Here is a 26,877-nt window from a genome sequence, read left to right as displayed (position 1 = left end):
CAGGGGACATAGGATTGAGCCAGTTATTCTCCATAAGGTCCATGAGAGACTGGACATCTGCTTCATCTCTCTTGATCCTTGGACTCTGTAGATCTGGATGAGACCATTTGCACCTGCCTTGACCTGTCAGGTCTCTCAGCTGTCTGAGGTACATGCTTCTATACTCAGCTGTGAGATAATATTTGGTCACAGCTCCTGGCTTCAAGCTGAATCCCTTTGTCCCTCCAGCTGTTTGGGTGTCTTTGTTCACCATTTCTTCTATAGCTTGGTCAACAGGGATTCGGCCAAAGGGATTGGTGGAGCCCAGTTGGACTGAGAAGCCTCCTTCCATGAATTCTGTGTACACATCTGGGTGTGTGATGGGCAGCTCAGACATCTGGGCGTAGTAGTAGGGGAGGTAGCGTGCATAATTCATCCTGTCATAAGCAAAGCACCATGGGATCATTGCTCGAATGCTAGCCAAGTGTAGCATCCAGTCTCCCTCTCTGGATGCTCGGATGAGCCCCAACAAGATTTCAACCATGTCCAAATAGGACATCCAGAAGTTCGAGAGGCTGCCGTTTCCACCTCTAAGGAACTCACGGTAGACTTCAAATAGATCCATGATGCGTGTACAAGAGCTGTTCTCGAGGACCTCCTTCAAAGCATGTTGTGAGACTTCTTTCCCAAGGCTGTCAATGGTCTTCAGTGTCTCATTCAGGTGAACCATGTCATTCCTGTGAGTTTCTTCCAACCAGGACAGGAAATCATTCAAGGTCAGTCGCATGAGAGCCTCATACAGGAGCTTGTGTAGTCGCACTGCCCTGTTGTACTTGCGGCCATCCATAACACCAGCAATTGAGCCTTCTGCAATCATGCCAGACTCAATGCAGAGGTCTTTGAGTCCAGCATCTTGGAAACGCTTTCCTATTATTGCCAGCAGTGTGCAGATGGTGTGGAATAACCCAAGCCTAACGATGATATCATGGAACTTGTCATGGTGTTTCCATGTGATCTCGACAGCCTTCGCATACAGGGCTTGGTCAAAGACACAGACAATCTTCCTCAGGCCTAAGCACTGCATGATGCTCAGTGACTGGTTAAGCACCTCGTTGACAGTAGACATTTGTGTCGCTGGAGCATTGATGGTAGGCAGATAGCCTATATTGTCGGGGATGACCGTCATCTCTCCTCGAGTCAGGATGTTGAAGCCTGTCCAGCTGCTGACTGACTGTTCTTCTTGTTGTGACATGCGTGCTAGGACCCAAAGAAGGTTTTTCTCTCTGGCAAGCTTAGTATTGGCTGCAGTATCGGCATCTGACTTTTTGCTTTGTGGTGGCCCTACCCGTTGTCCAGCATTGTAAGTTGGTAACATTGGTGGGGGTCCATCAATGCTTCTCTTCTTTGTTTTGGGAACAGTGGGCATGGGTTGGACAGGAAGTGGGTTGACTGGCTTTGCTTGCACAGCAATCCCATTGACTCTGTGAGATGTTCCCTCACCACTGACAGTTTCTTCAAGACGGTCGATATTGTCCCAGGCTAAAGTTGTGAATATGCCAGGATGGATGTTAGCTGGAAGGGCAATGCCACTCCCTGATGATGAGAGTTTCTGGAGACACAGGGCAGTGTTGATCTCTTCCATCTGTGAATAGGACACACTGTGACCAAGTCGGTTGAGGATGTTTATCAACTCTACATTTCCTGTCAACGATTTGACACTGAATGGCAGAACAATGTGCTTGGAAGGCTTGGTATTTCCACATGTCACTGCATATACTATGTCATGGCCAAATGACTGCAGAAGGCACTGCACTCTCTGGGATGCATGATCAGGATCATTTGAGCCTGTGAGTAGAGAGTACAGGAAGATAATGAGCGACTCTGGAATGGTAGGACATTCTGCTTCTGGTTTGACTTCAGGCGGCCAGGTTTGAGGAACATCTTGACTTTTAATGTCTGCTCTCAATTTGATGGCTGCTTTGGCTATAACATCTTGTGTACTGACACTTTTCAGGGTCTGCAGCTCCCTTTTGAGAGACTGATTTTCTTTGGCAAGTTCCCTCATGGACAAGTTATCGGGATAGAGGAGGAATTTTCCTTTCTCATCAGGGAATATCTGCAAGGCTCCAGCAAACTCACTCTCCAGGTTTCGCCTTATGTGCTTCTTGGTTGATTCCTTGACTTGGGCAATGCCTTGGGAGTTCATTGAAGCTACCAGTCTAGAAGAGAGATCAGTCATTGTCATCACTTGAGGATTGCCAAAAAGCTCCATCCTGATGAAGAGGAACAGCTCATTGTATGCCTTATTCACAGCAGCTTCATACTGGGCTGCAGCATCATCATCTTCATTGCTGGCAACCTCTCCTTTGGAAACCTCTTCTTTGGTGTAAAGTCTATAGCATGACCTGTGGTAGTGCCCTTCAGCTGCTACAAGGTCTCTACTCACAATGGCAAGGATTCTGCTGTCCCTTTTCTTTGTGGCTGCACTCCTGATCTTTGCATCAGCTCGCAGTTCTCGACACTGCACCAGTACTTCTCTCATATTCTGTCTCTTGGAATTTTTGCTGTTTTTCTGACAAAATATGCACTCTGCATCATAAGTCCTAGATGTACTTGGAGCATGTCGAGCTACTCTCTTAGATTGTTTCTCTTCAGTAGAGACACAACTTTTCTTTTCTTTTGCAAGGAGGCCATCAAGAATTTGCTTCATAGTGAAGATACTGCGACACTTTCTGTGGTAGTAGATTGCTGGAATCTGTCCCTCAGTAATGTCTTTTGCCAGTTTCAAAACTGGTGCATGATTTCGTATCTGAGCTGCCCTGAGCAGAGTTCTCCATGAGTCGACACTTTGTAGTGAAACCAGCTTATCTGTATCATCAGAACAGTGGATAATGCACTCCACCCGTGGGCGCTTTGGTATTGGGTAAAAACTTGCTTGTTCACCAGTGGCCATATTCAGTCAGTTTTCACCTGCCACATACAAACAAATACATGTAACTTAGGTGTATGAACACTACTAAAACAAAGTTTACTTTGCTTCACCAGCGTCATATTACCATTATTTATCTTACATAGCCACAAATAGATACATTACCTAGTTGCTATGCAACAGCTGTATTTTGTCCACATGAGGCCGCTAAAATCAACACAAGATGAAAGTCCTCGTAGCCACTTTAACTAATCATATTAACATATACATTAAAAGAACATGCTAACATTATGGGAAATTAGCTTACAATCTTCTCCAGAGTGAGACAAGAAGATAGATACCAGTTTCCTCTATATGTGTTTAGTAGAAAGCTATCTGGCTGCACGTTAGCCTAGCTTAGCACAATGAATGGAAGTACACAGTACTGGTTATCCTTGGTTGTTGGCCAACTAAGAACTGTCCCAGAGTTTAAGCTAGGCTAATCAGTACCAGGGGTGTTGAAATGCTATATTTGTAAAAATCTGGGCAAATACACAATCGTGAGAGGCACAGAAACAGGTTTCCTGAAAGAAAAATGAAATAGCTGCTCATTTGGAAAGGTTATCATGTATTATTTTACTTCTGTTAGTGTACCAAATAAAATGGCACCAGTGAAGTTGTGTCACCTTGGGTGATATCGATATCTGGTCTGACCCATGGACTAACTGGCTTTGGTCTAGTTAGTTTCTTAGTAATAATGCCCTTCTAATTTAAGGCTCACAATCACCTCACACAATGAAATAGTATGGGTATATTATACATTTCCTGAATCTTTACAGTCCTGTGAGTATTCCAGTTTTTGTGTTTTGTGTCCCTGATATTCCTAGATGCCACAGGGCTAAAAGAAAGTATATAGTTTAGACGAACATTGCAGAAAGATGTGTGTTATTGACAGGTTGAAGAGCTCAAGTGACCTCTATATTTGTGAGAAATATCCACAACAGGGCTTGAATGAAAGCTAAGAAGGTCCCCTTTAAAATGATACCAAAGACAATATTATAGAACATTGAAAAATGTCCTGACCATGAGGCTAAACCAGGATATGCACCAGCGTCTAAAATGCAATTTACTTTAGGGGGTGGTTAACTTCATGAGCAGATAACTGTGATACAGCTGCCACTCAGGAATGGTTATCATACCAAAATATCATCTACAGACATGGATCCTTTCAAAAATTATAAGTAAGTTTTGCCACCTTGAGTGTACCGAAATAGGAAATTTTGGGCTCTGGCCCATGGACTATAATTAAAGACAAGGCTGGAAGGTATATAATTTTAAAGGAGCACACGTATTACTGAAATACTGAACCTGATAAATATCTATGTTCCAAACAATGATGGCCCAAAGTTTTTTCATAATCTTTCTTACAATCTCATCTCTGTCTGGTAGCTACATTATAACAAGGAATTTTAATTGTACATTGAACCCAGAACTAGACAGACTAGACTATCGATAATTCTCATTCTAGAAGTAGACAAACCTTCCATTACTTTATCTGAGGGGCATTTGCAGAGACATGAATCCCAATGGCTTCAAATACTCCTGCTACTCAACTACATATAAATCATACTCTCGTATTGATTATTTTTATGATAGTATCTTAATTTCTGATCATGTGCCAAACTCATTAACGTATGAAGATTTAAGATTAAGGAGAGACCCCTCCCCCCTTAGATGGTGATTTAAACGAAAATGATTCCTAGACTCAGAATTCATCTCTTTCATAGACAATCAAATTAATGTTTTTTTTTTAATGAATACAGATGAAACCTCAGCCTGTACTAGGTGGGAAGCCTTCAAAGCCCATATAAGAGGTCAGATCATTAGTTTTACTAGTTATGAAACAAAACATCTACTACTACTATTACTACTTTCGGCTGCTCCCGTTAGGGATCGCCACAGCGGATCACCCGTTTCCATTTCGTCCTGTATTCTGCATCTTCCTCTGTCACACCAGCCATCTGCATGTCTTCTCTCACCACATCCATAAACCTCCTCTTTGGTCTTCCACTTTTCCTCTTCCCTGGCAGCTCAATATTCAGCATCCTTCTCCCAATATACCCAGCATCTCTCCTCCACACATGTCCAAGCCATCTCAATCTTGCCTCTCTTGCTTTGTCTCCAAACCGTCCAACTTGAGCGTCCCTCTAATATAATCGTTCCTAATCCTGTCCTTCTTCATCACCCCCAGTGAAAATCTTAGCATCTTCAACTCTGCCACCTCCAGCTCCGCCTCCTGTCTTTTTGTCAGTGCCACTGTCTCCAAACCATATAACATAGCTGGTCTCACAATCACCGTGTAAACCTTCCCTTTAACTCTTGCTGGTACCCTTCTGTCACAAATCACTCCTGACACTCTTCTCCACCCACTCCACCCTGCCTGCACTCTCTCCTGCACTCCCCGTTACTTTGGACAGTTGACCCCAAGTATTTGAAAAATGATACAGTTATAAAACAAAACATTGAAAAATGATACAGTTGTAAAACAAAACATACTTATCAGAAAACAAAAAAGTTAGAGGTGGAGATTGAGTCACTTGAGGGGGAATATTATCAAACAGGATGTCCAAAGGTACATCAAAACCTCCTGCTGCTAAAAACACAGTATAATGAACTTTCTGCCTCCAAAGTAGCCTCAAATCTTGTGTCTTAAGCAGACATTTTATGATCGGGGGGAAAAGCCTGAAAAATTACTGGCCTGGCGTTTTCAGCAGTTACAAGATGAAAAAAATATCGCCTCAGTTGAAAATAGCTTTTTTTGAAAAATTATACAGTTCAGATACAACACATATGGGACAAGAGCAAAACTTCCTAGATGCCCTTCAAATACCTAATATTTCAGAATTAATCAGTACAGATCTAGGTGCAGCTATAACTAAGGATGAAATATCTATAGCAAACGATTCAGATTCAGACAACTTTATTTATCCCAGAAGGGCAAATCAATTTCACAATCTACCCAGACCATACACAAACTCACAGACAAGAGATAATGAAAGTAGCTAAGGCCCCAGGCCCAGATGGGCTGCCAGTGGAAATTTATAAGAAGTTTAAAACTAAATTTCTCCCCCCTCTCTTAGATATGTTCTCAGATTCATTTGAACGGGAAATCCTACCTGCTTCATTAAGAGGAGCTCTGATTACATTGCTGCCCAAACCTGGTAAATCTTGTAATTGTAGAAATCGATAAGTCTAGAAAGTTTACAGACTATTGCCCAATTGCCTTTGAGCTTCAGTGACATAGTAACTTTTATCCATTACTACCACTGCACCGCCTTTATCAGCAGGCTTAATAATAATTTGTTCATTTTTTGTCAAAGATTCAAGTGCAAATTCTAACATTAAGTTGTCAATTGACTATTCCAAAATGTCTGTAAACTTTCTAGACTTATCGATTTCTATTGATGGGAGTGGCTCTCTACAAACCACAATATATAGAAAGAGTACAGACAGGAACACTTTACTCAGATCTGACAGTTTCCATGCGAAGGGACTTAAAGACAACATTCCCTTTGGACAGTTTCAGCGTTTGAAACGCATTTGCAGCAATGATTCAGATTTTGAAAAACAGGCCAAAGACATGAAATTGAGATTTTGTGAAAGGGGTTATTCCCCAATTTTGATTGATGATGCAGTAAAAAAAGCCCAGTTCCAAAATCGGTCTGACCTCTTAACGAAAAATAAAATAACTAATATGGTTAAAAACAATCCCAGACCATGCTTCATCACACAATACAGCCGCTGTGCCTCCAGGATGAAACAAATAATCAGGTCCAATTGGAAAATGATTAATAGTGATCCACTTCTAAAGGAAATTTTCCCAAATCCACCTATGACAGTGTTCAGAAAAGCACCTTCTATAAAAGACAAACTTGTCAGGAGTTACCTGCCAGGCTCAAAAGAAAAAACATGGTTGCATAAAGACCTTTGGGGAACTTATAAGTGCGGGTCATGTAAACACTGTGTGGGTGTCATTCAGTGCAAGACATTCCTTGACCTGAAAACCCAAAAAGAATACAAAACCAATGGCTTTATTAATTGTAATTCTGAGTTTGTTGTGTATCGCCTACAGTGCCCATGTGGGTGCTTTTACGTAGGTAGGACAAAGAGGAAATTAAAAGAACGTATTTCTGAACACAAATATGCAATAAGGATCAACAATTAAGATTATCCAATGGCCAAACACTATAGAGAAATACACCATAGCGACCCTTCATCCTTAAGAGTCCAGGGTATTGAGATGATAAAAGAAATCTGTACGTGGGGGGGATAGATTGAAAAAGTTGCTGCAGCAGGAAACTTTTTGGATCTGGAATTTTAAGGCAATGGAATATCCCGGTTTGAACGAGGAGATAGACTATAGGCCTTTTTTATAAAAATGTCTAATTTATAGTCTACTGTCTTTCCGAGTCACTGTGAACATGTACCTTTATTGTGCTATAGTTGTGGGTGTGTGTACACTTAATCTGTGTTTTTGTTTTCTTTTTACAAAGAACTGTGTTTGGCACGTGACTGCGCTCTAGGATCTGTGTGAGGGGCGGATCTTAGCAATTGGCTGCTTCAGATCCAATCAAGCAACTACCACCTGTGCTCTGTGCCTGCACAAAAACCATTCACTCCTGTTTTGTCTCACCATGCCCTGAAGAAGGCCCGAGCCGCTACGTGTGGGCATTTTTAGGTCCTTTTTGGATATGTCCAAGTTCCAATAAAGACATTTTAATTACACGGAGTGCCTTGGTCAGAGAGATTTGTTCACTTTTTCTCATCTGATACTTTGTGAAATGTTGGCTCGAAGGCTGGAAAGAATATTGCTAGACATAATTGACAGCGAGCAGAATGGATTTATATTAGGCAGACAAGGATTCCACAATGTCAGAAGAGTGTTGAATATTCTTGATAATCAGCAGGAAAAGCCAGACACTGCCTTACTGTCACTAGACACCAAAAAGGCCTTTGACAGAGTTGAATGGCTTCATTTATTTGAACTATTAAAACGCTTTGGTTGTGGGGATAACTTCTGCAGATGGGGTAAACGTTTATATAACGATCCAAATGCAGAAATATTAACAAATGGAATTACATCCAAACCATTTAAAATCCAACGAGGCTGTCGTCAGGGATGCCCTTTATCCCCTTTTTGAACCATTTACCATTGCTGTATGAGCTCACAAAATCATAACTGGTGTGTCTATAGGCAAACAGGAACACAGAATTGCTTTATTTGCTGATGACGTTATTTTCTTTCTGGAAAAAATTGGAAAATTCTATCCCAGCCTTGCTTGACCTGCTAAATTCATTTGCAAGGATATCAGGATATAAAGTAAACAAAGACAAATCTGCCTTGATGCTACTTATACCAGAAGAAAGAAACAATACTGGAACATTTTCTCAATTCAAGGTAGTAGACTGTTTTACATACCTGGGTATAAAGATCGTGCCATGTATTAGGGACATTATGGGGGCTAATTATACTCCCGTGGTAGATTCAATTATCTCTTCCATAGACAGATGGTATTCCTTACCCTTATTGTTTATAGGAGGAATTAATATTCTTAAGTTCAACATACTGCCCAAACTCCTTATCTGTTTCAGAACATCTAATCGCCACCTCCTCCTAACCTATTCTTAAACTTAAGGAACGTTTTCGTAAGATTTCTGCGGAATAATAGATGCCCTAGGCTACGTTTGTCACTCCTGTACATACCTTATGATAGAGGAGGTCTTAAATGCCCCAATCCACTTTGGTACTATTGGGCAGCCCAACCAAGGACAATGATGTTTTATTTTTCAGATAAATCCCCTCCACCTTGGATGAATATTGAAAATTGCTCAGTCACACTGCCTCTTTTTCAGTATTTATACTCAGGAAAAGTCAGAATATTGAAAAAGAATTTAAAAAAATCCCATAGTTAGAAATATGATTACAGTGTGGTATCAGGTTAAGAAATATTTGGGTGAAACCCTCTCTCTCTCACGCTTCTGTCCAATATGGGGTAACCATTTTTTCCCACCAGGCAGAGCAGATGCAGGTTTTATGAAGTGGACTAAAAAAGGTCTAAAGACAATAGGGGGCCTCATGGTACCGGATAATGGGACCTTAATGTCATTTGAGCAGTTGGTTGCCAGATATGATATCTCAAACAAACATTTCTTCAAATACCTACAGGTGAAAAACTTTATTAGATCATCTCAAAGTCAGGGTTTGTCGATTCCCCCATTATCTATATTGGAAACAGAAATGCAAAACAACCGCTTTGGAAAGGGTATTATCTCAAAATTATAGAATCTTTTAGTTGAGGGATCCTCTGAGTCTTCCTTACTAAAACTTAATGCCCGGAGAGAGGACTTACAAGAGGATTTCCCTTCCGAGGACTGGGAAGCAGCATGTGCTGAAGCACAAACACAAACTGTGAATACTCGGCTCAAATTGCTGCAATGTAACTGGCTGATGAGGACATATATGACAAGCTAAACAAGTATAATAGCGCTATCCCAGACTTGCGTATCAGGTGTGGACAGCAGAAAGGGACCTTTTTTCTCGGTGTTTGGGAATGCAATAAAGTTAAATCGTTTTGGAGGGAGATTAAACAAGCTCTGGACAGTATATTGGGTGTACACTGGATAAACTGTATAGCATGCCATCCTGTACACATTTTAGCCAGGTTGCCATACCGGAGCTATATAAAACGTGTAGGCAGAGTCGCATCAGAACCAAAAACAGCCGAGTTTTTCGCTACTACCACGGACATATAGTCAAGCCGTACAGCAGAACCCAATCAGAGTCTGGCTGTGCATTTCATCAATGAAGAATTCGACCCCAAAGCTTGCTGTCTGCAGACTGCTTACTTCCCGGACGACCACACTGGGGAGAACATTGCAGCCAGCCTGAGAGAAGGGTTATTGCCATTGGGTTTTTTTTTTCCAGTATTTTTGTGTGAGTGAGGAGTAAGTGAGTGAGAGAGAGAGAATAAGAGAACGTGAAAGATTTAGAACAGAATGGTTGAATGAATGATTAAGTTTGTTTTCTAATGTAGCTGTGTGTGTGTGTGTGTGTGTGTGTGTGTGTGTGTGTGTGTGTGTGAGTGTGTGTGTGCGCGCATGCGCGTGTGTGTGCTTGTGATAGCCTAATAACCCATCCATCCCTACATCCATTATCTGCACCGCTTATCCTGCTCTCAGGGTCGCGGGGATGCAGGAGCCTACTCCAGCAGTCATTGGGCGGCAGGCGGGGAGACACCCTGGACAGGCCGCCAGGCCACCACAGGACCGGCCCACACACACACACACACACACACACACACACACACACACACACACACACACACACACACACACACACACATTCATACCTAGGGACAATTTAGTATGGCCAATTCACCTGACTTACATGTCTTTGGACTGTGGGAGGAAACCGGAGCCCCCACAGGAAACCCACGCAGACATGGGGAGAACATGCAAACTCCACACAGAGGACGACCCGAGATGACCCCACCAAGGTTGGACTACCTCAGGACTCGAACCCAGGATCTTCTTGCTGTGAGGTGATCGCACTAACCACTGTGCCACCATGCCGCCTAGCCTAATAACACATAACTTAAATTGTTTGACGTACACTAATTTAAATCTTTTTTTTAAATTTCTTTAAGAAAATGTAATGAAAGATGACAGAGAGTCAAGAGCAACAGGGCTGTGCAAGAAGCTGGTGGAGCACTTCTCCCACAGTTGGAAGAAGAAGGCAGCAATCACTGAGGCACAAAGGGAGCTCAATCTTCCTGAGCACATCTTCATAGTTGAGTGTCCAACAAAATAGGGATCCAAAGAAATGATGATTGCAAGAGTGCTGGAACAGATCAAGGCCATATCCAGGTGACCGAAATGCACGCTGCCTTGTCCAGACTTGGTAGGATATTGGCATGTTAAGAGTCTATTCACAAGGCACTACATCCCCTCCAGGAATTTACTGATGCTCTTTCTGGTGAGTACGTCAGCATCTTCTACCTCAGGCCAGTTCTCCATCTTCTGGCCACATCAGTCCTGGCTAAAGAGGACACTGACAATGTTATCCTCACACACACCCACACACATGGTTTTAAAGCCTCAAAGTGCAAAGTCCTCTGTGGAAAAGGCAAAGACGTCTCTCAGCAGCTTTTTCAAGAACAGTGTGGCATCTCCTGCTTTGCCTGTGCAACTTGAAGATGTCATGGAGGCTGAGTGACCCCTGCCATCGATGGAGAAGAAGTTGGCCCGCAAGTATCTTTGTGTAACAACCACAAGTTCCCCCTCAGAATGTCTGTTTAGCATTGGAGGGAATATAGTAACTTGCACTTGTTCATCCTTAATAAAACCAGCAAAAGTTGAGATGCTGGTTTTCCTGGCAAAAAATCTGTGAGCTACTGAGAACGATACAGTAGGACGACATAATGGCTGACAGAGCCATACTCCTTGTGCACTTTAGTCTGTGTGGTTTATTACTGGAACTGACTGGACTGATATTTATTTAATATGTACATGTATGTTCACAGTGTTTCTTTTTAGATTTTATTAAAAAGTCCAGTCCACATGTTTGCATATTATATGTTTATTACAATAACATTGCATTATCTACATATTTTTAGAGTGATACAGCCACCGATTTGTTTAGTTTGTGTGATCTGTTACTGTTACCGACTGAAGTTCGTATTTATTTGTTCCTTTTTCAGATTTTATTAAAGTTAAGTCATGATAATTACATTACATCTTTACAAGGCTTGAAGTTAAATCAATCAGTCAATATTCTAGAAGGTTTTTCTTTTTACAATTAAATAGTTAAATGAAGATATGTTATTCATATCAATTCATGCATCAATTCATCTCATTTCATCATATAATGTAGGCCTGGCCTACAGGAGGAAGCAGTTTATATGTTGACTGTTGTGTTGGTCATACTATAGAATGATTTATTGCTTGTGTTTAGTGTCTAACACAGAAGATAATGAACTTTTGAAAAAAATTGCACACTAAATCGCAATCGCAAAATTGATCTTTAAAAAAAAATCGAAATTAGATAATTTTCCCAAATTCATCAGCCCTAATCCTGACTGCTCAAACAACGGAACAGGGAGGTCAACTCAAAAGGTCTTCAGAGTATGATGGGTACTGACCCAAAAGGCACAAAAATAGCAAATGAAGTCGTCGGCACTCGCAAAAAAGTATGTAATACTTTTAATAATGCACAGCAGCAGAAGGAAACGACACCGCATCCTGACTGAACATCACAGATGGAAAATGTATCTACAGGCTAGTAAAAATAACAACTTCAACCATTATCTTCTTGGTTCAGTGCAGGGGTTTCCAAACAGCCTTTGTCAAAAACTTTAAATGGTGGGAGCTACGTGGAATTATTTATCATTCAGATTCTTCAATTGCACAGGCACCCCTATTCAATTATTGCACTTCTTTGAAAGAAACAAAGTGGTCTCACTATTAACAACTTTCACAGCTACTAGAATATTAACGACTGAATCAGAAGAAAGAAACTGAATTTACTGGAATTACAATCCATATATCTGTGGAACTATTTCCCCCGGCTTGCTGAGCCCGTCCGGTTTTAATCAGGTTTTCATTATTATAATGTGGTAAATAAGTAACTAAATACAAGACAAGAAACTTAAAGGTAACTAAATCAGGATAATCTTATTCAATCAGAAGTCTACATGTGTCCACTATCTGCAAGGGTTGTGAATTAATACCTTTTGAGCATGTGTTTGTGCGACGGCGTGGGTGCGTACTGACCCTTGGAAACACTGTAGCCATAGGCGGCATATGCTGCTGCCGATGCAGCTGCTGCCCCTGCCATTGCTCCTGCCATTGCTGCTGCACTGCCCGCTGTCGACTTGCGCCCTCGGCCCTTTCCTGATTTCGCTCCGCCTCCAGATCCTTTTGGTCGCCCCCGGCTCCGCCCAGACCGCCCCCGACCAGAACTGATTGTATCCTGGCCTGAAATACCTGCAGGAAGAATATGCAGTTTCTTTGGTGTTTCTTAAATCATATAGTCATATATAACAGGCCGACAATTTTGAAATGATGTGCAATGGCCAGATGATCAAGCATGTGAAACTATCTTGCACATCCTACATAGATTTATATGTATAATATATTGACAAGAGTAGTGTCTGTTCTCTGCCAAAGACAAGTTTTGAGGCATTTTCTTTTCCATCACTAAAAAAAAAAAAGAAAAAGAAAAAAAAGTGATAGATGGAAAATGACTTTGGAAGAGTTGAGAGAGGAGACGCTGGGCGTGGCTTGGCATTAAAACCAGTCCCTCAAGCAAGCTGAAAAGGTTAAAAGGTACTTTTAATGGAAAGGAATTATTACACTGGATTATTTGTTGTAATTCTAAGCACACGGCCTGGGGAAAATTGGCAACTATGCACTTGTTTTCAACCATGTCTAGACTGTGAGTCACTGGTAATGTCTAATCCTCTGGTATCCCTAAATCTTCTCCCAACTTTCTGACTCCCACATTCTCCTACCTTCCTCAGCAATTTTGTCCAATTTATCTATTTTTTTTAAATGAGACAGATAGTGTGGCCCGAATTTAGATTCAATCTAAGAATCATAATCTGTTTTTAATGTCTAAGTAACTTTGCACACTCAAGTAGTTTGACTAGTTGGGCTGATTGCATACAACATATACTAACTAACACATGGCACAAGATCAGATGAACGCATCTAAAACTAGCCCTTCCCTCACTTAATAGGCAATGAAATGGGGGGGGAAAAAAGGAAAAAGGAAGTCTCTTACAGTGTGCAAATAGTAAATTAAAAAAGGTCAATAGATGTCTGTTTAAATAAAGTGTTAGGCAACAAACTTTTAACAGAACAATTTAAAATCTGATGTTTGATACTCCGGTGGAGCTAAAGTATCAGCACCCCATCAGCACCCCTTACACCAAGTTAAACCGCTCCACAAAATGCATCAACCTCTGTCCTTCTTTCTCCTTTTCTAAACCCCATTACTTCACAAACTCAATCCCCTCCTCCCTAAAACTCTGTACATCCACTGGCTACCAAAGAAACCTTCCCTCCCACACTCCACCGATCGTCCCTGTCCTTGCCCTGTTGTCCCTCTCGAACCTCGCCAAGCTCCACAACTGCTCCTCATCTGCTTCGGCCAGACTTCCCCTTACTGTCTGTAGCAACTCCTCCACGAACAACTCTCTCTTTAGAAAGTCCTTAATCCAACAGTCCCTGGACTGAGTAGCCCTCTCCCAGCTCACAGTACAGTTCATGGGCCTGGTAAACAGGAGCCATTAATTACTTCTCCTGGCAGGAGCTTCGAATCACAACGGCTGAACTCTACATAGTGTTTTATAAACTAGTACAGTATATAGGGGGGATTATTTCTTTGTGTTGCGTCCAAAGCACTGATACTGTACAGAAACGATAGATTTACTCTTTATCAGTGTCCAACAGGCATTGGAATGAACACTGAAAGATACTGCAGCCAAGACAAACTTTCACCATCATAAATCTAAATAATCAGCTCTCTAATGCCTACGAGGTGTCAGAGACTAGTCGTTCTGACAGATGCGGACCTATTCATATGTCAGGACTGATAAAGAGAACACTCTGAACTTGTGTTTATGCTAATTGCGACCTTAGTGTAAGTCACACCGATTACCCCTGCTAATGGAACAGAAATATGATAATACTATCTAATAGATAACAGAGAATTTGCTATACTGGGAGTTTTTCGAATAGCAGTGGGCTGTATAGTTGTAATGCAGCTCTTATGCAGAGAGTAGACCTGCTGTAGCAAAAAGCTGGACTTTATTATCTGTTATGATAAAATATGAACATTTTGGCAGTAGCTTATACTATATTGGGCAGCATAATTGTATGGATGCCAGGGTAGCTTAGCTGTTGGTTTATACATCCTGGCTTAAGCCTCTGGTTAGTAGGGTACCTGCCTTACATGCCTTATACGGTATCCCTACCAGCTCCCGGGGTGCTGATCTATAATGGAGCCATTATTCTGCTGGCCCTCACTTCATCTTCTGATGCTATTTTTTCTTCTTTTTTACAACAGCAACAGGTGCCCTGTAAATGTTCCAATGTCGTGTAAAAAGACATGCAATTGAGTGGCCACTGTACCAGCCTGCCTGAGTCAATCTCTCACCATTCATGTTGTCTGAGACCGAGCCGGCGATGGAGGCAGGGGAGTTGGTGGCGCGGGACTGCGGCGCCGAAGACATCGGCTCGTCCACGATGACCAGCATGTCACTGCTGCTGTCATCGGCATCGGCATCTGGTGGCAGCGAGCCAGGTTGCAGCTCGCTATTCAGGGAGATCTGGGCGGGAACAGGAGCACACACAGACACACAAGGCTGGGAGTCAGCGCCACGGGGAGCGAGGAGCAAGTGGAGGAAAGAAGGAAGGCAGGAAGGAAAGAAAGAAGGATGTAAAGAAAAGAGGTGAGAAAGAATAAAGGTGACGAAGTAAAACGAGGAGGGGAGAATAATAAGAATGGAAGGATACAGAGAAAATAGAGGGAAAGAGAAGTTGGAAAAAGGCAGAAGGAAGGAAAGATGTCAGGAAGCAGGAAATGGAAAACCGAAACCCGATCAGAGGGAAAGCAGCAAAAAATGAAGTGTGAATGACATAAGGAGAGAAAGAGGGGAAAGGAAGGAAGGAAGGAAGAAAGGAAGGAAGGAAAAGAAAGGATGTATCAATGGAAAAATGGAAGGAATACCAAGGTAGATAAAATAGAAGATAAGAAAGTCAGAAGGGAACAAGCACATTAACAATGTAGAGGAGAGGAAAATGAATCTCATGATGAGACAGAGATGGAAAATAGCAGATCCAGGTAAGAGTTGGAAAAGGGGCAGAAATTTAAAAGCAGGAGGAGGAAAATGTAAAATAACAGAGTGAGTGTTTGGATTCAAGGTCAAACTGACCCTCCTTGAATCCTTCAAAAATGACCCCTTATGTCTCTCTCTCGCTCCCTATTCCTCACCATCTCCCTCTAACTGACTTGTTTTGCCACTCTGAAACTGAGCATGAAATTGAGCATGTCTGAATGTAAGGCGGTTCACCCCCACACACACAGCACAATCCACATGATACAACCACAATCCACAATCTCTCTGCCAGGACTGTCTCACCTCGCTGAAGGGGCTGGGCATGGCTGAGTCCATGTCAACGCTGATGAAGGAATCGTCACCGTCAGCAGAGAGATTGGAGTTGTCTGCTGAAGGGGCATGGGAGATGACAAGGTTCACCTCCTTTCTCTTCTTGGGCTCAGACTCCTCGTTCTTCTTCTACAGAAAGCAAAAGAAAAGAGACAGAGCGAGAGAGAGAGAGCGAGAGAGAGAGCGAGAGCGCGCGCGAGAGAGAGAGGTCATCATCTTTAACACTGTTTTGTCCAGGCCAGTTTAGCTGGCATCATGGACTCATTCCACCCCCCTCACTTTGCCACTTCAACTTTTATCCAACTCCTTCTTGAATCTCCTCAACCTAAAGGCCCTGTTAGTATTACTACCAGGTGTTCCCCCCTTACTCTCTAGTTTCCTTCCATCCTTGAATTATTCATTTCTAAGGATAGCGGTGGTCTACAGTTTGGAGGCAGGCATGTGACCCCAAAGTCATCAAGTCAGAACCCCAAACCATCTGAAAAAAGTGTTTTTTGGAGAGTAAAAGAATCATTGTCTCTCTATCCTCAACAAAAGCTACTTCCTGAAAGAGCTCAGCTCCAGTGCAGCAGTTCAACGGCCAACACTGAAGGACTGTGGTTGAACAGGGCAGCTTTCAGATGTACATGAATGAACATCATCAAGCTGGTCATTGTTTCATTACCTGAACAGGTTTAAGGTTAAAATACATATATATTTTCTTGCTTCCAATCTATATTCTCTTCTTTCATTTTTCCAGCAATCCATCCTTCCCTGTGTTTGACCGAACAAGCTCCCCCTGACCACGTTGGTTAAAGACAGGGTTAGGGTTGCGTTGGTTTGGGTTAGGTTTAGAGTTAGTCGGTAGACTGTACCTTCTCGGCGTACTTCTCTCTCTTCCTCCTACGATCTTTCACCTTGCTGCTTTCCTCCTGCTGCCGCTTCTCCTCCTGTCTCAGACGCACTGTGGGAAAGCAAACGATCCAGATAGTTTGACAATACGCTTTTTATTTCAGCCTTTAAGTTAAGGTATAGGTTGGGAAAGAATTTGTGGTGCAATTTAATGTCGGGAGTTTAAGTCAAGGCAAATAATGGAAGTAAATGGAATGTCACTGCAGGCAGAATCAAGATGTACCTGTTTGTAGTGTAACTTGTTTCCATGTGTGTTTGTGTGTGTGTTTATGCACATGCTCAAACACTCACATTTCTTCTCCAGCTCATCATCATCCAGTAGCAGGCTGACCACCTCTTTGGGTTTGAGGGTGTCGGGCTTGAAGTTGCCCCCTGAGATCACCACCCTTTGGATCTAGTTGTACAGGAAAAATGAGTTAAGCCACTTAGTAAACGTTTAGGCCCCAGTTTATATTTGCATTATGTCACCTGGTTTTGAAACACTGTTGTTTAGTTTAGTTTAAGTTTTTTTTATTTACTGGACTGATGATAGTTTTATATCTTTAAACTATGAAATAGTTTATCATACAAGGTTGAAGTTTGTAGAAGCATGCCATTTAGTTTTATCAATTTTGAGACACTGAAATGGTTGTAGAACAATTAAATAAAATCAGTTTCATTTGGGCTAAAAAAGTGGTAAACATTTTCTAAGTCAATTTTCTTATTAAGTCTAACTCTAATATAACTGAGGATACTTGTAATGGCCCAAAAACACCTGGAAATAAGTTTGAATTAAAAGGCTTTATCTGCTTCTCATGCCTATACAAAGTGCACATTTATAGCATTTTGAGATAAGGTACTGCACACCCTTTGTAGTCTTAGCACCCTTTATAGTTTGTATGACTGCACATGTATTTGTGTCAGTCTGTAAGTTTGTGCCATTGTGGATGTGTTTGCCATTCGATATGTGGCGTTGTGTGTGTGTGTGTGTGTGAGAGAGAGAGAGAGAGAGAGAGAGAGAGAGAGAGAGAGAGAGAGAGAGAGAGAGAGAGAGAGAGAGAGAGAGAGAGAGAGAGAGAGAGAGTCAGACCTCGCTCTTCTCCTTGGCGCGCTGCAGGATCCTCTCCTCGATGGTACCCTGGCAGATGAGGCGGTAGACAGTGACCTGCTTAGTCTGGCCCAACCTATGTGCCCTGTCCATGGCTTGTTGGTCCACTGTGGGGTTCCAGTCGCTGTCGTAGAAGATCACCTGAAGGGACAAACATATGGAGGATAGAGAGAGAGAGAAACTGTTACTGGTCATCATTGAGATGTTTGACCAAAAACCTACAGCAGAAAACCTTCTAGCCCTTCCTAGAGAAAAGCAGAGAGAAAAATTTTGAATGTTAACACTGAGAAAATACAAAAAAAAAGAAAAATTATGCTGTTGATCAACCACGCTATAGCTCCCATCTCTCTAGTTATTTCCTCTGTCATGAAACCACAGAAAGAATGAGGAAAAAAAAGAGTGAGAGCGAGAGAGAGCAAGAGAGAGAGAATTGGACTCATGCAAGAGGACTCTCTTAACTTTTTCTTAATTTCTCTTGAATTTGTTCATACAAGAATTGTGCAAGGTGAATAAATGTTTGTTAGTCACAAAAATTGCTTAACTAAATTTCTTAACTAATTTGTTAAATTCACGTGAGTTAAATGTTTTTATATTGTTAGTGTATTCATTAAAAAAGAATGTCGCATGAATCAGACGTTGTTTTCTCATTGCACACTTTTTGCAAGAACAAATTTAATAGAAATATAACTATATATTAATTCAACAAAAAGTTCTTGCATTAGCCACTTCAGTGATCCCAAGAGAAAGACAAATGAAAAAGGAAAGCCGGGGGGAATACAAACAAAGCCCTGTGACAAATCTGTGACATAGTAAAGCCAATCATATAATGATGTCATTGCATTACCACCAAGACACTTCCTACTTTTTCTGTTTTCAACTAAAGGATTGCACAAAGAAAGTAAGTTTGATTTCAGCCCTTTTGAAGGCCTTGTCAATTCATGTGCACGCCTGTATGTCAGCCTGTAATGACAACACTGCACGTGGCAATTAAAATGACTGGATTTGAGATGTTTTGAGGATATATAAAAGTTATGTTGATATTATAACAATACACTCTCTGCTCCTAAAAGTTTAGGTAACTTACAGTGTCAGCAGCAGTCAGGTTGATGCCGAGTCCTCCAGCCCGCGTACTCAGGAGAAAAACAAAGATGTCCGTTCTGTGGAGGGACAGAGACCACAGTGTGAGTGCATGTGTACAAAAAAATAGCAGGGAAAGAGAAGCAGAGAGAGAGACAGAGAGAGAGGGAGACCCTCGCTACCCTTTAATACTCATGATAACTGTTGCCTCTTTTTTCACCATCATGGGGTCAACATCATGATGAATACTAACTCCCGAAGTTTGGAAGCAGCCCTGCTCATGTGAGACTGTAACTGAATCGAGGTGGCATTGTAATTTGTTAAAAGCAAGCAACGATACGTGGCCAGACAGTAACACAAACATATTTTCAGCTGACATTGATTAGTGTTCAGCATGAGAGGTGCATTGTTGTGCATTTTCATACATTTAATATAGCTGCCAGACTTCAGCGCTAGAGCAAAATATGTGCTTTCATTTCATTTTGTAACCACAAAATAACAGCAGTGAAGGTGTGGAGTTAATAATACTAGTGTGGCTTTTCTGCTGTATGACATAAGTAAAATCACCAACCATCACAACTCTGAAAGACGGACAGAAAAACTTACAGATAGACCAAAGTGAATGAGCAAGTGAGAGAGTAAATCACTTGTTGTTACTGGATGAAGGAAGTCACCCCCTGCTAGCTTTATAGCATGTTTAGCAAAACCCAAAATGCACTTTAAAGTCTTGCAGAGTAATAACCAGGGATGTTTCAGTAAAACCCAAAAGTCTTTTACCTGAACTCCTCTCAATAAGAACCAGATCGGTACAGGCCCCTCAGAGAGCCACGCTAATGTAAACCAGAGTGTGCAGACTCACAAGGAAACGCACATGCAGGCACACAAACACAGTCATGTGTGTGCACATACGCATGTAAGATTAAATTGTCCATTGATGCCTGACCACAGTATGTAGAGAGGAGGATTTACAGTCAGTTTTATTGTGGCAAAGGATATGTAGGTGCGTGCATGCACACACACACACACACACACACACACACACACACACACACACACACACACACACACACACACACACACACACACACACACACACACATACGTAGATGTACTCCAACACATGCACACCCACCCACAAACACACATATACAGAGAAATGTAGAAGCTCTAGAATGTTTGCGAGTATATTAAGACAAATAAACATGCGCAAACACAGAAACACAAACACACACACACACGTTTGTTTCTCTATACTTGTGGGCACCCCTCATTGATTACATTCATTCCCCAGCTCTTAACCCTAACCATCATTAACTACATGCCTAACCTTAACCCTAAGTCCTAACCCTAAAATAGACCCTTTTCCTCATGGGGATCCATAAAATGTCCGCAGAAAGAAGGTGGTTTCTGGTTATTCTATCATAATGGGGACATCCCCATTGGGATAGAAAAACAAGCACAGAGAGAGAGAGAGAGAGAGAGAGAGAGAGAGAGAGAGAGAGAGAGAGAGAGAGAGAGAGAGAGAGAGGGAGGGAGAGAGAGAGGGCGAGAGAGAGCGAGTGAGAGACAGCGAGAGAGACAGCAAGAGAGAGTGAGTGAGAGAGAGAGAGAGAGAGAGAGAGAGAGAGAGAGAGAGAGAGAGAGAGAGAGAGAGAGAGAGAGAGAGAGAGAGAGAGCGCGAGAGATACTGCATGGAATGTCCACAAATCTACCCACCGGCTCTGGAAGTCTGCCACCATATCTCTACGTTCGGAGATCTTGGAGGATCCATCCAGACGCATGTAGGTGTGCTTGCGGTGAACCATGTACTCCTGGAAAGACAGGGTGGGAAGAAACAAAGGAAAATTATGAGGAGAAACACTGAGGAAAGAACAAAAACACTGTCTTATTCCATCACTCCAGCTTATATTTTAGACTGAGCTCTGCTGGAGTTGGCTTCGGCCCTGTACATAATTTATGAATATTGTTCTTGAATTCATGAATATGTGGTTTTGAATACTTCTTAGGGCCCCCTAAATTAGGTTTGGGACCCTCGGAACTTACAGTTCAGGCTGTAGTCATCCAAATTTAAGGAAATTGGAATGCAGGATTATTTTCAACCGCTTCCAGGGGCGGTTGTCACTTACCACTCAGTCTGTTACTAAATTAGTTGAATTTAACGGTATTTCAGACTTGTGTTGCACTTTTAAGTGGTTCTCTAAGGAGCAGATAAATTCTGGAGATTTACTGCACAAGTCCAAAGGTCAGGAAATGCATCTTCAGAGGGGGAGTTTTTAGGTCGGCCTTTGGTAAGCTAACATACCCATTTTCCACATCTCGTATGTGCTTTTGCTTGGTTTCAAACCTCAATCCCTGTGTGAAGAGAGCTTGAAAAACAAAGAGACTGATGCTTTTCCCCCTGAAAGTGTGCTAAGCTGTTCTAGGTTTGCATTTTTGTGGGTGTTGAGTCTGATGGGAGACCCTGGGAGAGCCCGCAGGGTCAGAGCAACAGCAGTGATGAGGTGACATGTTGATCTCTCTCGTTTAGGACTTCCCTAAACCCCAAACCCCCGCCGCCATCCCCAGAGTGCGCTGAAACATCTCAGTGCCCCTTTACGAACCAATTACACCTCCCATAAACATCGCATCTCACCTCTACGTTGATAGCACAGCGCACCCGGTCATTAACCCCCCCCCCCCATAATATCCATCATTTGACAGTAGACATTAATCTGACTCTACCTCTCCCAGCCCCATACCTCTGCCTCATCCGCACCCCCTATTGCCAACCCTCCCATCACCACCATGTCACCCAGGGTCTTAGCCCCAGCAGCCCAAGGCCTCCTCTCTATGTGTCTGGCTCAGATCCCAATAACCCCATCTGCTCCGAGTGAAGACTACATTAGGGACCATTATAGTGGTGCTCGCCAAAATGCAGCTAACCTTGTTGAATCAGCTGTTGGTATTTTGCCAGCAAGACCTTGTAGACATCGTTGCCTCCCCTGAAAGCCTTATAGTCTTTCTAATATCAAATTGATCTCAAAGCTTTGCTCTAATAGCAGGAAAAAGTTTAGCATAAGGCAGGGACCCGATGATAAAAAGGTACATCTCAACAGTTTAGTTTCTGTTGACTCTTCTTTGATTTAAAAAAAAAAGACACAAAATGAGCAGAACCTTTGGAAGCTACATACCTGTGCAAGATATAAAAAGTTATTTATCCCTTAAGAGGCGGTTATCCTGACTCAACAACTGGTGTTTGGCAGACTCCCACCTGATGGGATACACTTTAACAGTTGGTTATATTCTTCTCTGCAGTATGGCTGCATTCCCCCCCCCCCCTTGTTTCTTCCAATTGTACTTGGCCAATTACTCCACTCTTCCGAGCTGTCCCGATCGCTGCTTCACCCCCTCTGCTGATTCGGGGAGGGCTGCAGACTACCAACTGTCTCCTTCAATACATGTGGAGTTGCCAGCCGCTTCTTTTCAACTGAGAGTGAAGAGTTTCGCCAGGGGGACACAGCACGTGGGGGGATCACGCCATTCCCACCAGTTTCCCCAACCGACCAGAGGAGGCGCTAGTGCGGCAACCAGAACACATGCTCACATCTGGCTTCCCACCTGCAGACACGGCCAATTGTGTCTGTAGGGATGGGACGCCTGACCAAGCTGGAGATAACACGGGGATTCGAACCTGCGATCCCCGTGTTGGTACGCAACAGAATGGACTGCTACGCCACCCGGACGCCCCCGGTATGTTTGAATTCTTACAAATAAACAGAACATTTTGTATTTTTCTGTTGTTTTTATCTGCCTCAGTTGTGTTTCACTCCGAGGTGACAAATAGCCATTTTTTAAATAAAGCCATGTCCAGATCAGACATTTACTGACAGAGTCTATTCATGTTTACAGTCTGTGAATGATTACGCATAACATTTGGTATGCAAATTTTTTTCTAATTACAACAATAGTTTACCAGTAAACCAAAATGATATGTAAAAGTAGAGGGGTGCATTTAGTAGAGTGCAGATCTCAGTCAGGCATACGTATCGCCTCTGCTCTGGTGTTCGAACTTGTTGGCAAACCATCCCCTTTTTTTGCTTACCGGGAGAAGGGAAATAAATGTGCACACAAGGACAGAAAAACAGTGTTTTTCCTGCTATTATAAGTCTTTTGAGCAATGCCCAAGCTGATTGAACAGGAAATATGGAAAAAAATATTGTTAATATGCAGGGCTCAAGCTAAAAAATCTACCTAATAAAAATGTTTGCCTGTCAGTCTGTGGATACGCAGCTTCCAACGCAGACCCTTGCACCAAAGCGACCCAATCTGACACGAAATGAGAGATCAGGCCACCATAATTTCAAAGCCCTTATTAAAAAGGTGTTTAACCATTGCCGTTTTCATGATATAAAATGAACCAAGGCGAATGGCTGCTCTGCCGATTGACTTTCATTCGTAAAACTACGGTAAGAAAACATAGCTCAGCCATGGGAAATGTTTTATTGTAGCTACTGAGATGATTTCCAGCTGTGACTGTGATTAATCCTACTCTTGAAATTGTATTTTTATAGCAGCGTTTTAACACTGGAGACTATGGCACTTCTGCATGGCGGCGAGGTCATCCAGTGTTCCTCCAGTGCTGAGATCAGAGGTGAATGATTTGCAGGCTTACGAAATACGATCGACCTCTCGTTTACTTTCAAGACTTGTACCCGAATAATGTTTTGGTTTTGACTTAGACCGGGCAGCAACACAAAGCAGCATTGGTCAAGGGAATTGGAGAGTGAATGAAGGCGCAGCGATAGTGAGAACAAACCTTTTTCAAAGGTTCACCGCAACCATGAGAGGCTCTTCATCATTCACTCATAACTATGCACAAAAGAACTTAGGCTAATCATTTGAGTAGTTTGCAAGATTAGCCGCAAACAGACACACACACAAACACGCACACCCAACCAAATGCATAAACCCCTGCGGGCTATCCCCTGGTGGAGATAAAAAGAGTTTCAGAAAAAAATAGAAAAAAATTTTTTTCAATCAGCTTTTTTGAATGAGCCTTCCCCTGGCTTACATCCCTGTCTCATGAAAAATTGCATTCTAATTTTAAACAAAATGCCCTAGAGTTCATTTGGATGTGGCCCAAGTCCACATCTCATGTGGACTGGGGAGTAGCTGATGGATATACACCAATTTTTGACTGATATGCTCTTGCCTCCCCAAAAGAACTGAATAGAGTAAACAATTTCAGGTCACATAAACCAGTACGATGAAGAAGTGTCCTAACAATATCCTGTGCAGCTATTCCTAAACACTCTCAGGGATGGGCAACATAATCCAGAAAGGACCGGTGTGGATGCAGGTCTTTGTTCCAACCAAGCAGTTACACACCTGATTCTATTAGTCAATCAATAGTCTTTGTCAAGGACCTTGATTGTGTAGACTCAGGCATGTATCTGCTTGATTGGAACAAGACTATTGGTTGACTTATATAATGGTGTGTAACTGCTTAGTTGGAACAACACTATTGGTTGACTAATAGAATCAGGTGTGTAACGGCTTGGTTGGAACAAGACTATTGGTTGACTAATAGAATCAGGTGTGTAACTGCTTGGTTGGAACAAGACTATTGGTTGACTAATAGCATCAGGCGTATAACTACTTGGTTGGAACAAGACTTCTTCTTTCAGCTTATTCCCTGTTTCTAAGGGGTCACCACAGCAGATATTACAGTTTCCATTGGTACACTGTGAGGACACAGCACCAATGGTGGCCGTTGTTAAGCCGGGCCTTGGCCGATCCCGTATAGAGCCTCAAACAATCTGGTATGGTCTAGTCAATCCGCATAATGATTTGCCAAAATCTTACGTCAGATGCTCGTCCTGACACAACCACTAACCCTATGGATGGGGGCACAGGTGAAGTGCTGGATGCCATCCCAGTATTCATGGACTTGCACCCATGCCTGTCACCAGTTGGTTGGAACAAGACTATTGGTTGACTAACAGAATCAGGTGTGTAACTGCTTGGTTGGAGCCAAGACCTGTACCCACACCGGCCCTTTCTGGATCATGTTGCCCATCTCTGCTTGAAGCTGAGATGCTGATTTTTGGATCAAGCACACGGACATAAATTACTTCTAAGTTGACCAATTCTGAAGTAGTATATGATCCCTGGTCATGATGAAGACCTAGAAAATACAGCACTGTAATCCATTGATCCATCAGGGCCTTAAAGACCACAATGAATAAGACTGCATTATCAATGAGCCCTTCAAACATTTAAGTCTGGCTTTTAATTTTGTGTTACAGGTCTCTATATGCTTGTTCATGCCACACTGGATCAAAAACACCATGGAAAAAAAAACTGACATCAGCTATGCAAGATATTCTGCACTGGCTCTTAGGAGGGCTACATAAATTACAGTTTACAATGCCAATCTGTTGTAAACATGAAAAAATATTGCACTGAGTTATTATGACTATCACAAGCTATTAAGGGCTAAATAAATTGGTGTGTTGTAAACATAAGAAATTTTGCATTGAGTTATTGACTATCAAACTATTAAATAAATTGTAAGTGAAAAGGGGGATTGAACGGACAAATTCAGCCAAAGCTGTATATCTTAGATCTCTATTACTTGATACAATTCTCTGTTGATTATTTGGCTGAGCTACCAAAGAGTTGGTGTAGGCTATACTGCCAGCATTGTAATCTGACCCCGCAGACATGCAGTACAGTTAAGTAGAGTCTAAAAAGCCTCAGACACAAAGATCAGTAAATGGGAGTGCCGCTTAAAACAAAGAGACTTGGCGGTCCAGCGCAGTTGTCGTCGCCTGTTGCCAGAGAAAGCCAACAATGTTGTTCTCCGTCAGGCCACCCGGAGCTCAACGATCCATCACCCAGAGATGTGATGTCACCCAAAAAGGCCGTCGGCTGACTGGCGACAAAAACAATGACGCCAGAGACAGAGATTACCATCAACCACTCTTGTAATCTCTTACTCTGTCCCTCTCGCTCTCTCTCACTCAAAGCCTCATACTCAGGAAATTAACTCCATCTGCAGCATTCCCATCCTATGCCAGTGAGAAGGATAATTTGTGCAGGGCAAACTGAGGTAAGATCAGCAGACAGTATGATTTAGTTTGTGAACCTACAAGTCATCATTGGAGGAGACAGTCTACTCTGCCCTCTGCTGGTGAATTGTGTAAGGTCACCTATCAAAAAATGCAACATGGCAATGTAAGATCAACATGACAAATGGCTCATTTGTGTGGTGAGAGCGAGTCACAATACAAGGATAATGACTAATGCTGAGGTAAGTAGTGAGACACCCAGTAGGATAGAATGGGTTAGGTGAGTTTTCCAAGTTACAAAAAAGCATTCTCACCAATACCCACCCTGTCCCTTTGGTCTTAATCTTTAGGCATTCCCACAGTTTCCAGACACACAGGAAGACAGTCCTTAGCCACCTGGGCTGGGCCCATCTGCCATCAAAAGACTTGGCTTTGGACGGGGTACCGTGATGAGTGAACGGGGTGGGGGGGATTACCAATGACATCATGGCAGAGACTTTAAACCCCAAAGTGGTGTTTCCTTCAACTTTTGGAGCAACAATGAATTGGTATGGTAGGAGTGTGATTGTTGTTACATGGGGGCCTGCTGTATTCACCCTGGCAGTTCCTATGTCTCCCTATAAGTTCAATGCAGCCAAACACAAGAACACA

General features: G+C 42.4%; 1 protein-coding gene across 1 annotated transcript in view; it reads right to left on the bottom strand.

Annotated features, from left to right (window-relative positions):
• ino80 (INO80 complex ATPase subunit) overlaps positions 1-26,877 on the bottom strand; it is a 75,994-nt gene that overhangs the window by 6,347 nt on the left and 42,770 nt on the right. The window contains exons 29-36 of the mRNA XM_056294451.1: positions 20,891-20,985; positions 19,182-19,254; positions 18,080-18,238; positions 17,302-17,404; positions 16,974-17,062; positions 16,093-16,248; positions 15,108-15,279; positions 12,719-12,931 (exon numbers count right to left, since the gene is read on the bottom strand). Of these exons, the coding sequence (XP_056150426.1) occupies positions 12,719-12,931; positions 15,108-15,279; positions 16,093-16,248; positions 16,974-17,062; positions 17,302-17,404; positions 18,080-18,238; positions 19,182-19,254; positions 20,891-20,985 (1,060 nt within the window). The remainder of the gene's footprint in view (positions 1-12,718; positions 12,932-15,107; positions 15,280-16,092; positions 16,249-16,973; positions 17,063-17,301; positions 17,405-18,079; positions 18,239-19,181; positions 19,255-20,890; positions 20,986-26,877) is intronic.

The sequence above is a fragment of the Lampris incognitus genome, chromosome 15, assembly GCF_029633865.1.
Source record: "Lampris incognitus isolate fLamInc1 chromosome 15, fLamInc1.hap2, whole genome shotgun sequence".
Lineage (NCBI taxonomy): Eukaryota > Metazoa > Chordata > Actinopteri > Lampriformes > Lampridae > Lampris > Lampris incognitus.
The sequence above is the reverse complement of the archived record's forward strand: the minus strand, read 5'-3'. Positions and strand labels throughout refer to the sequence as shown.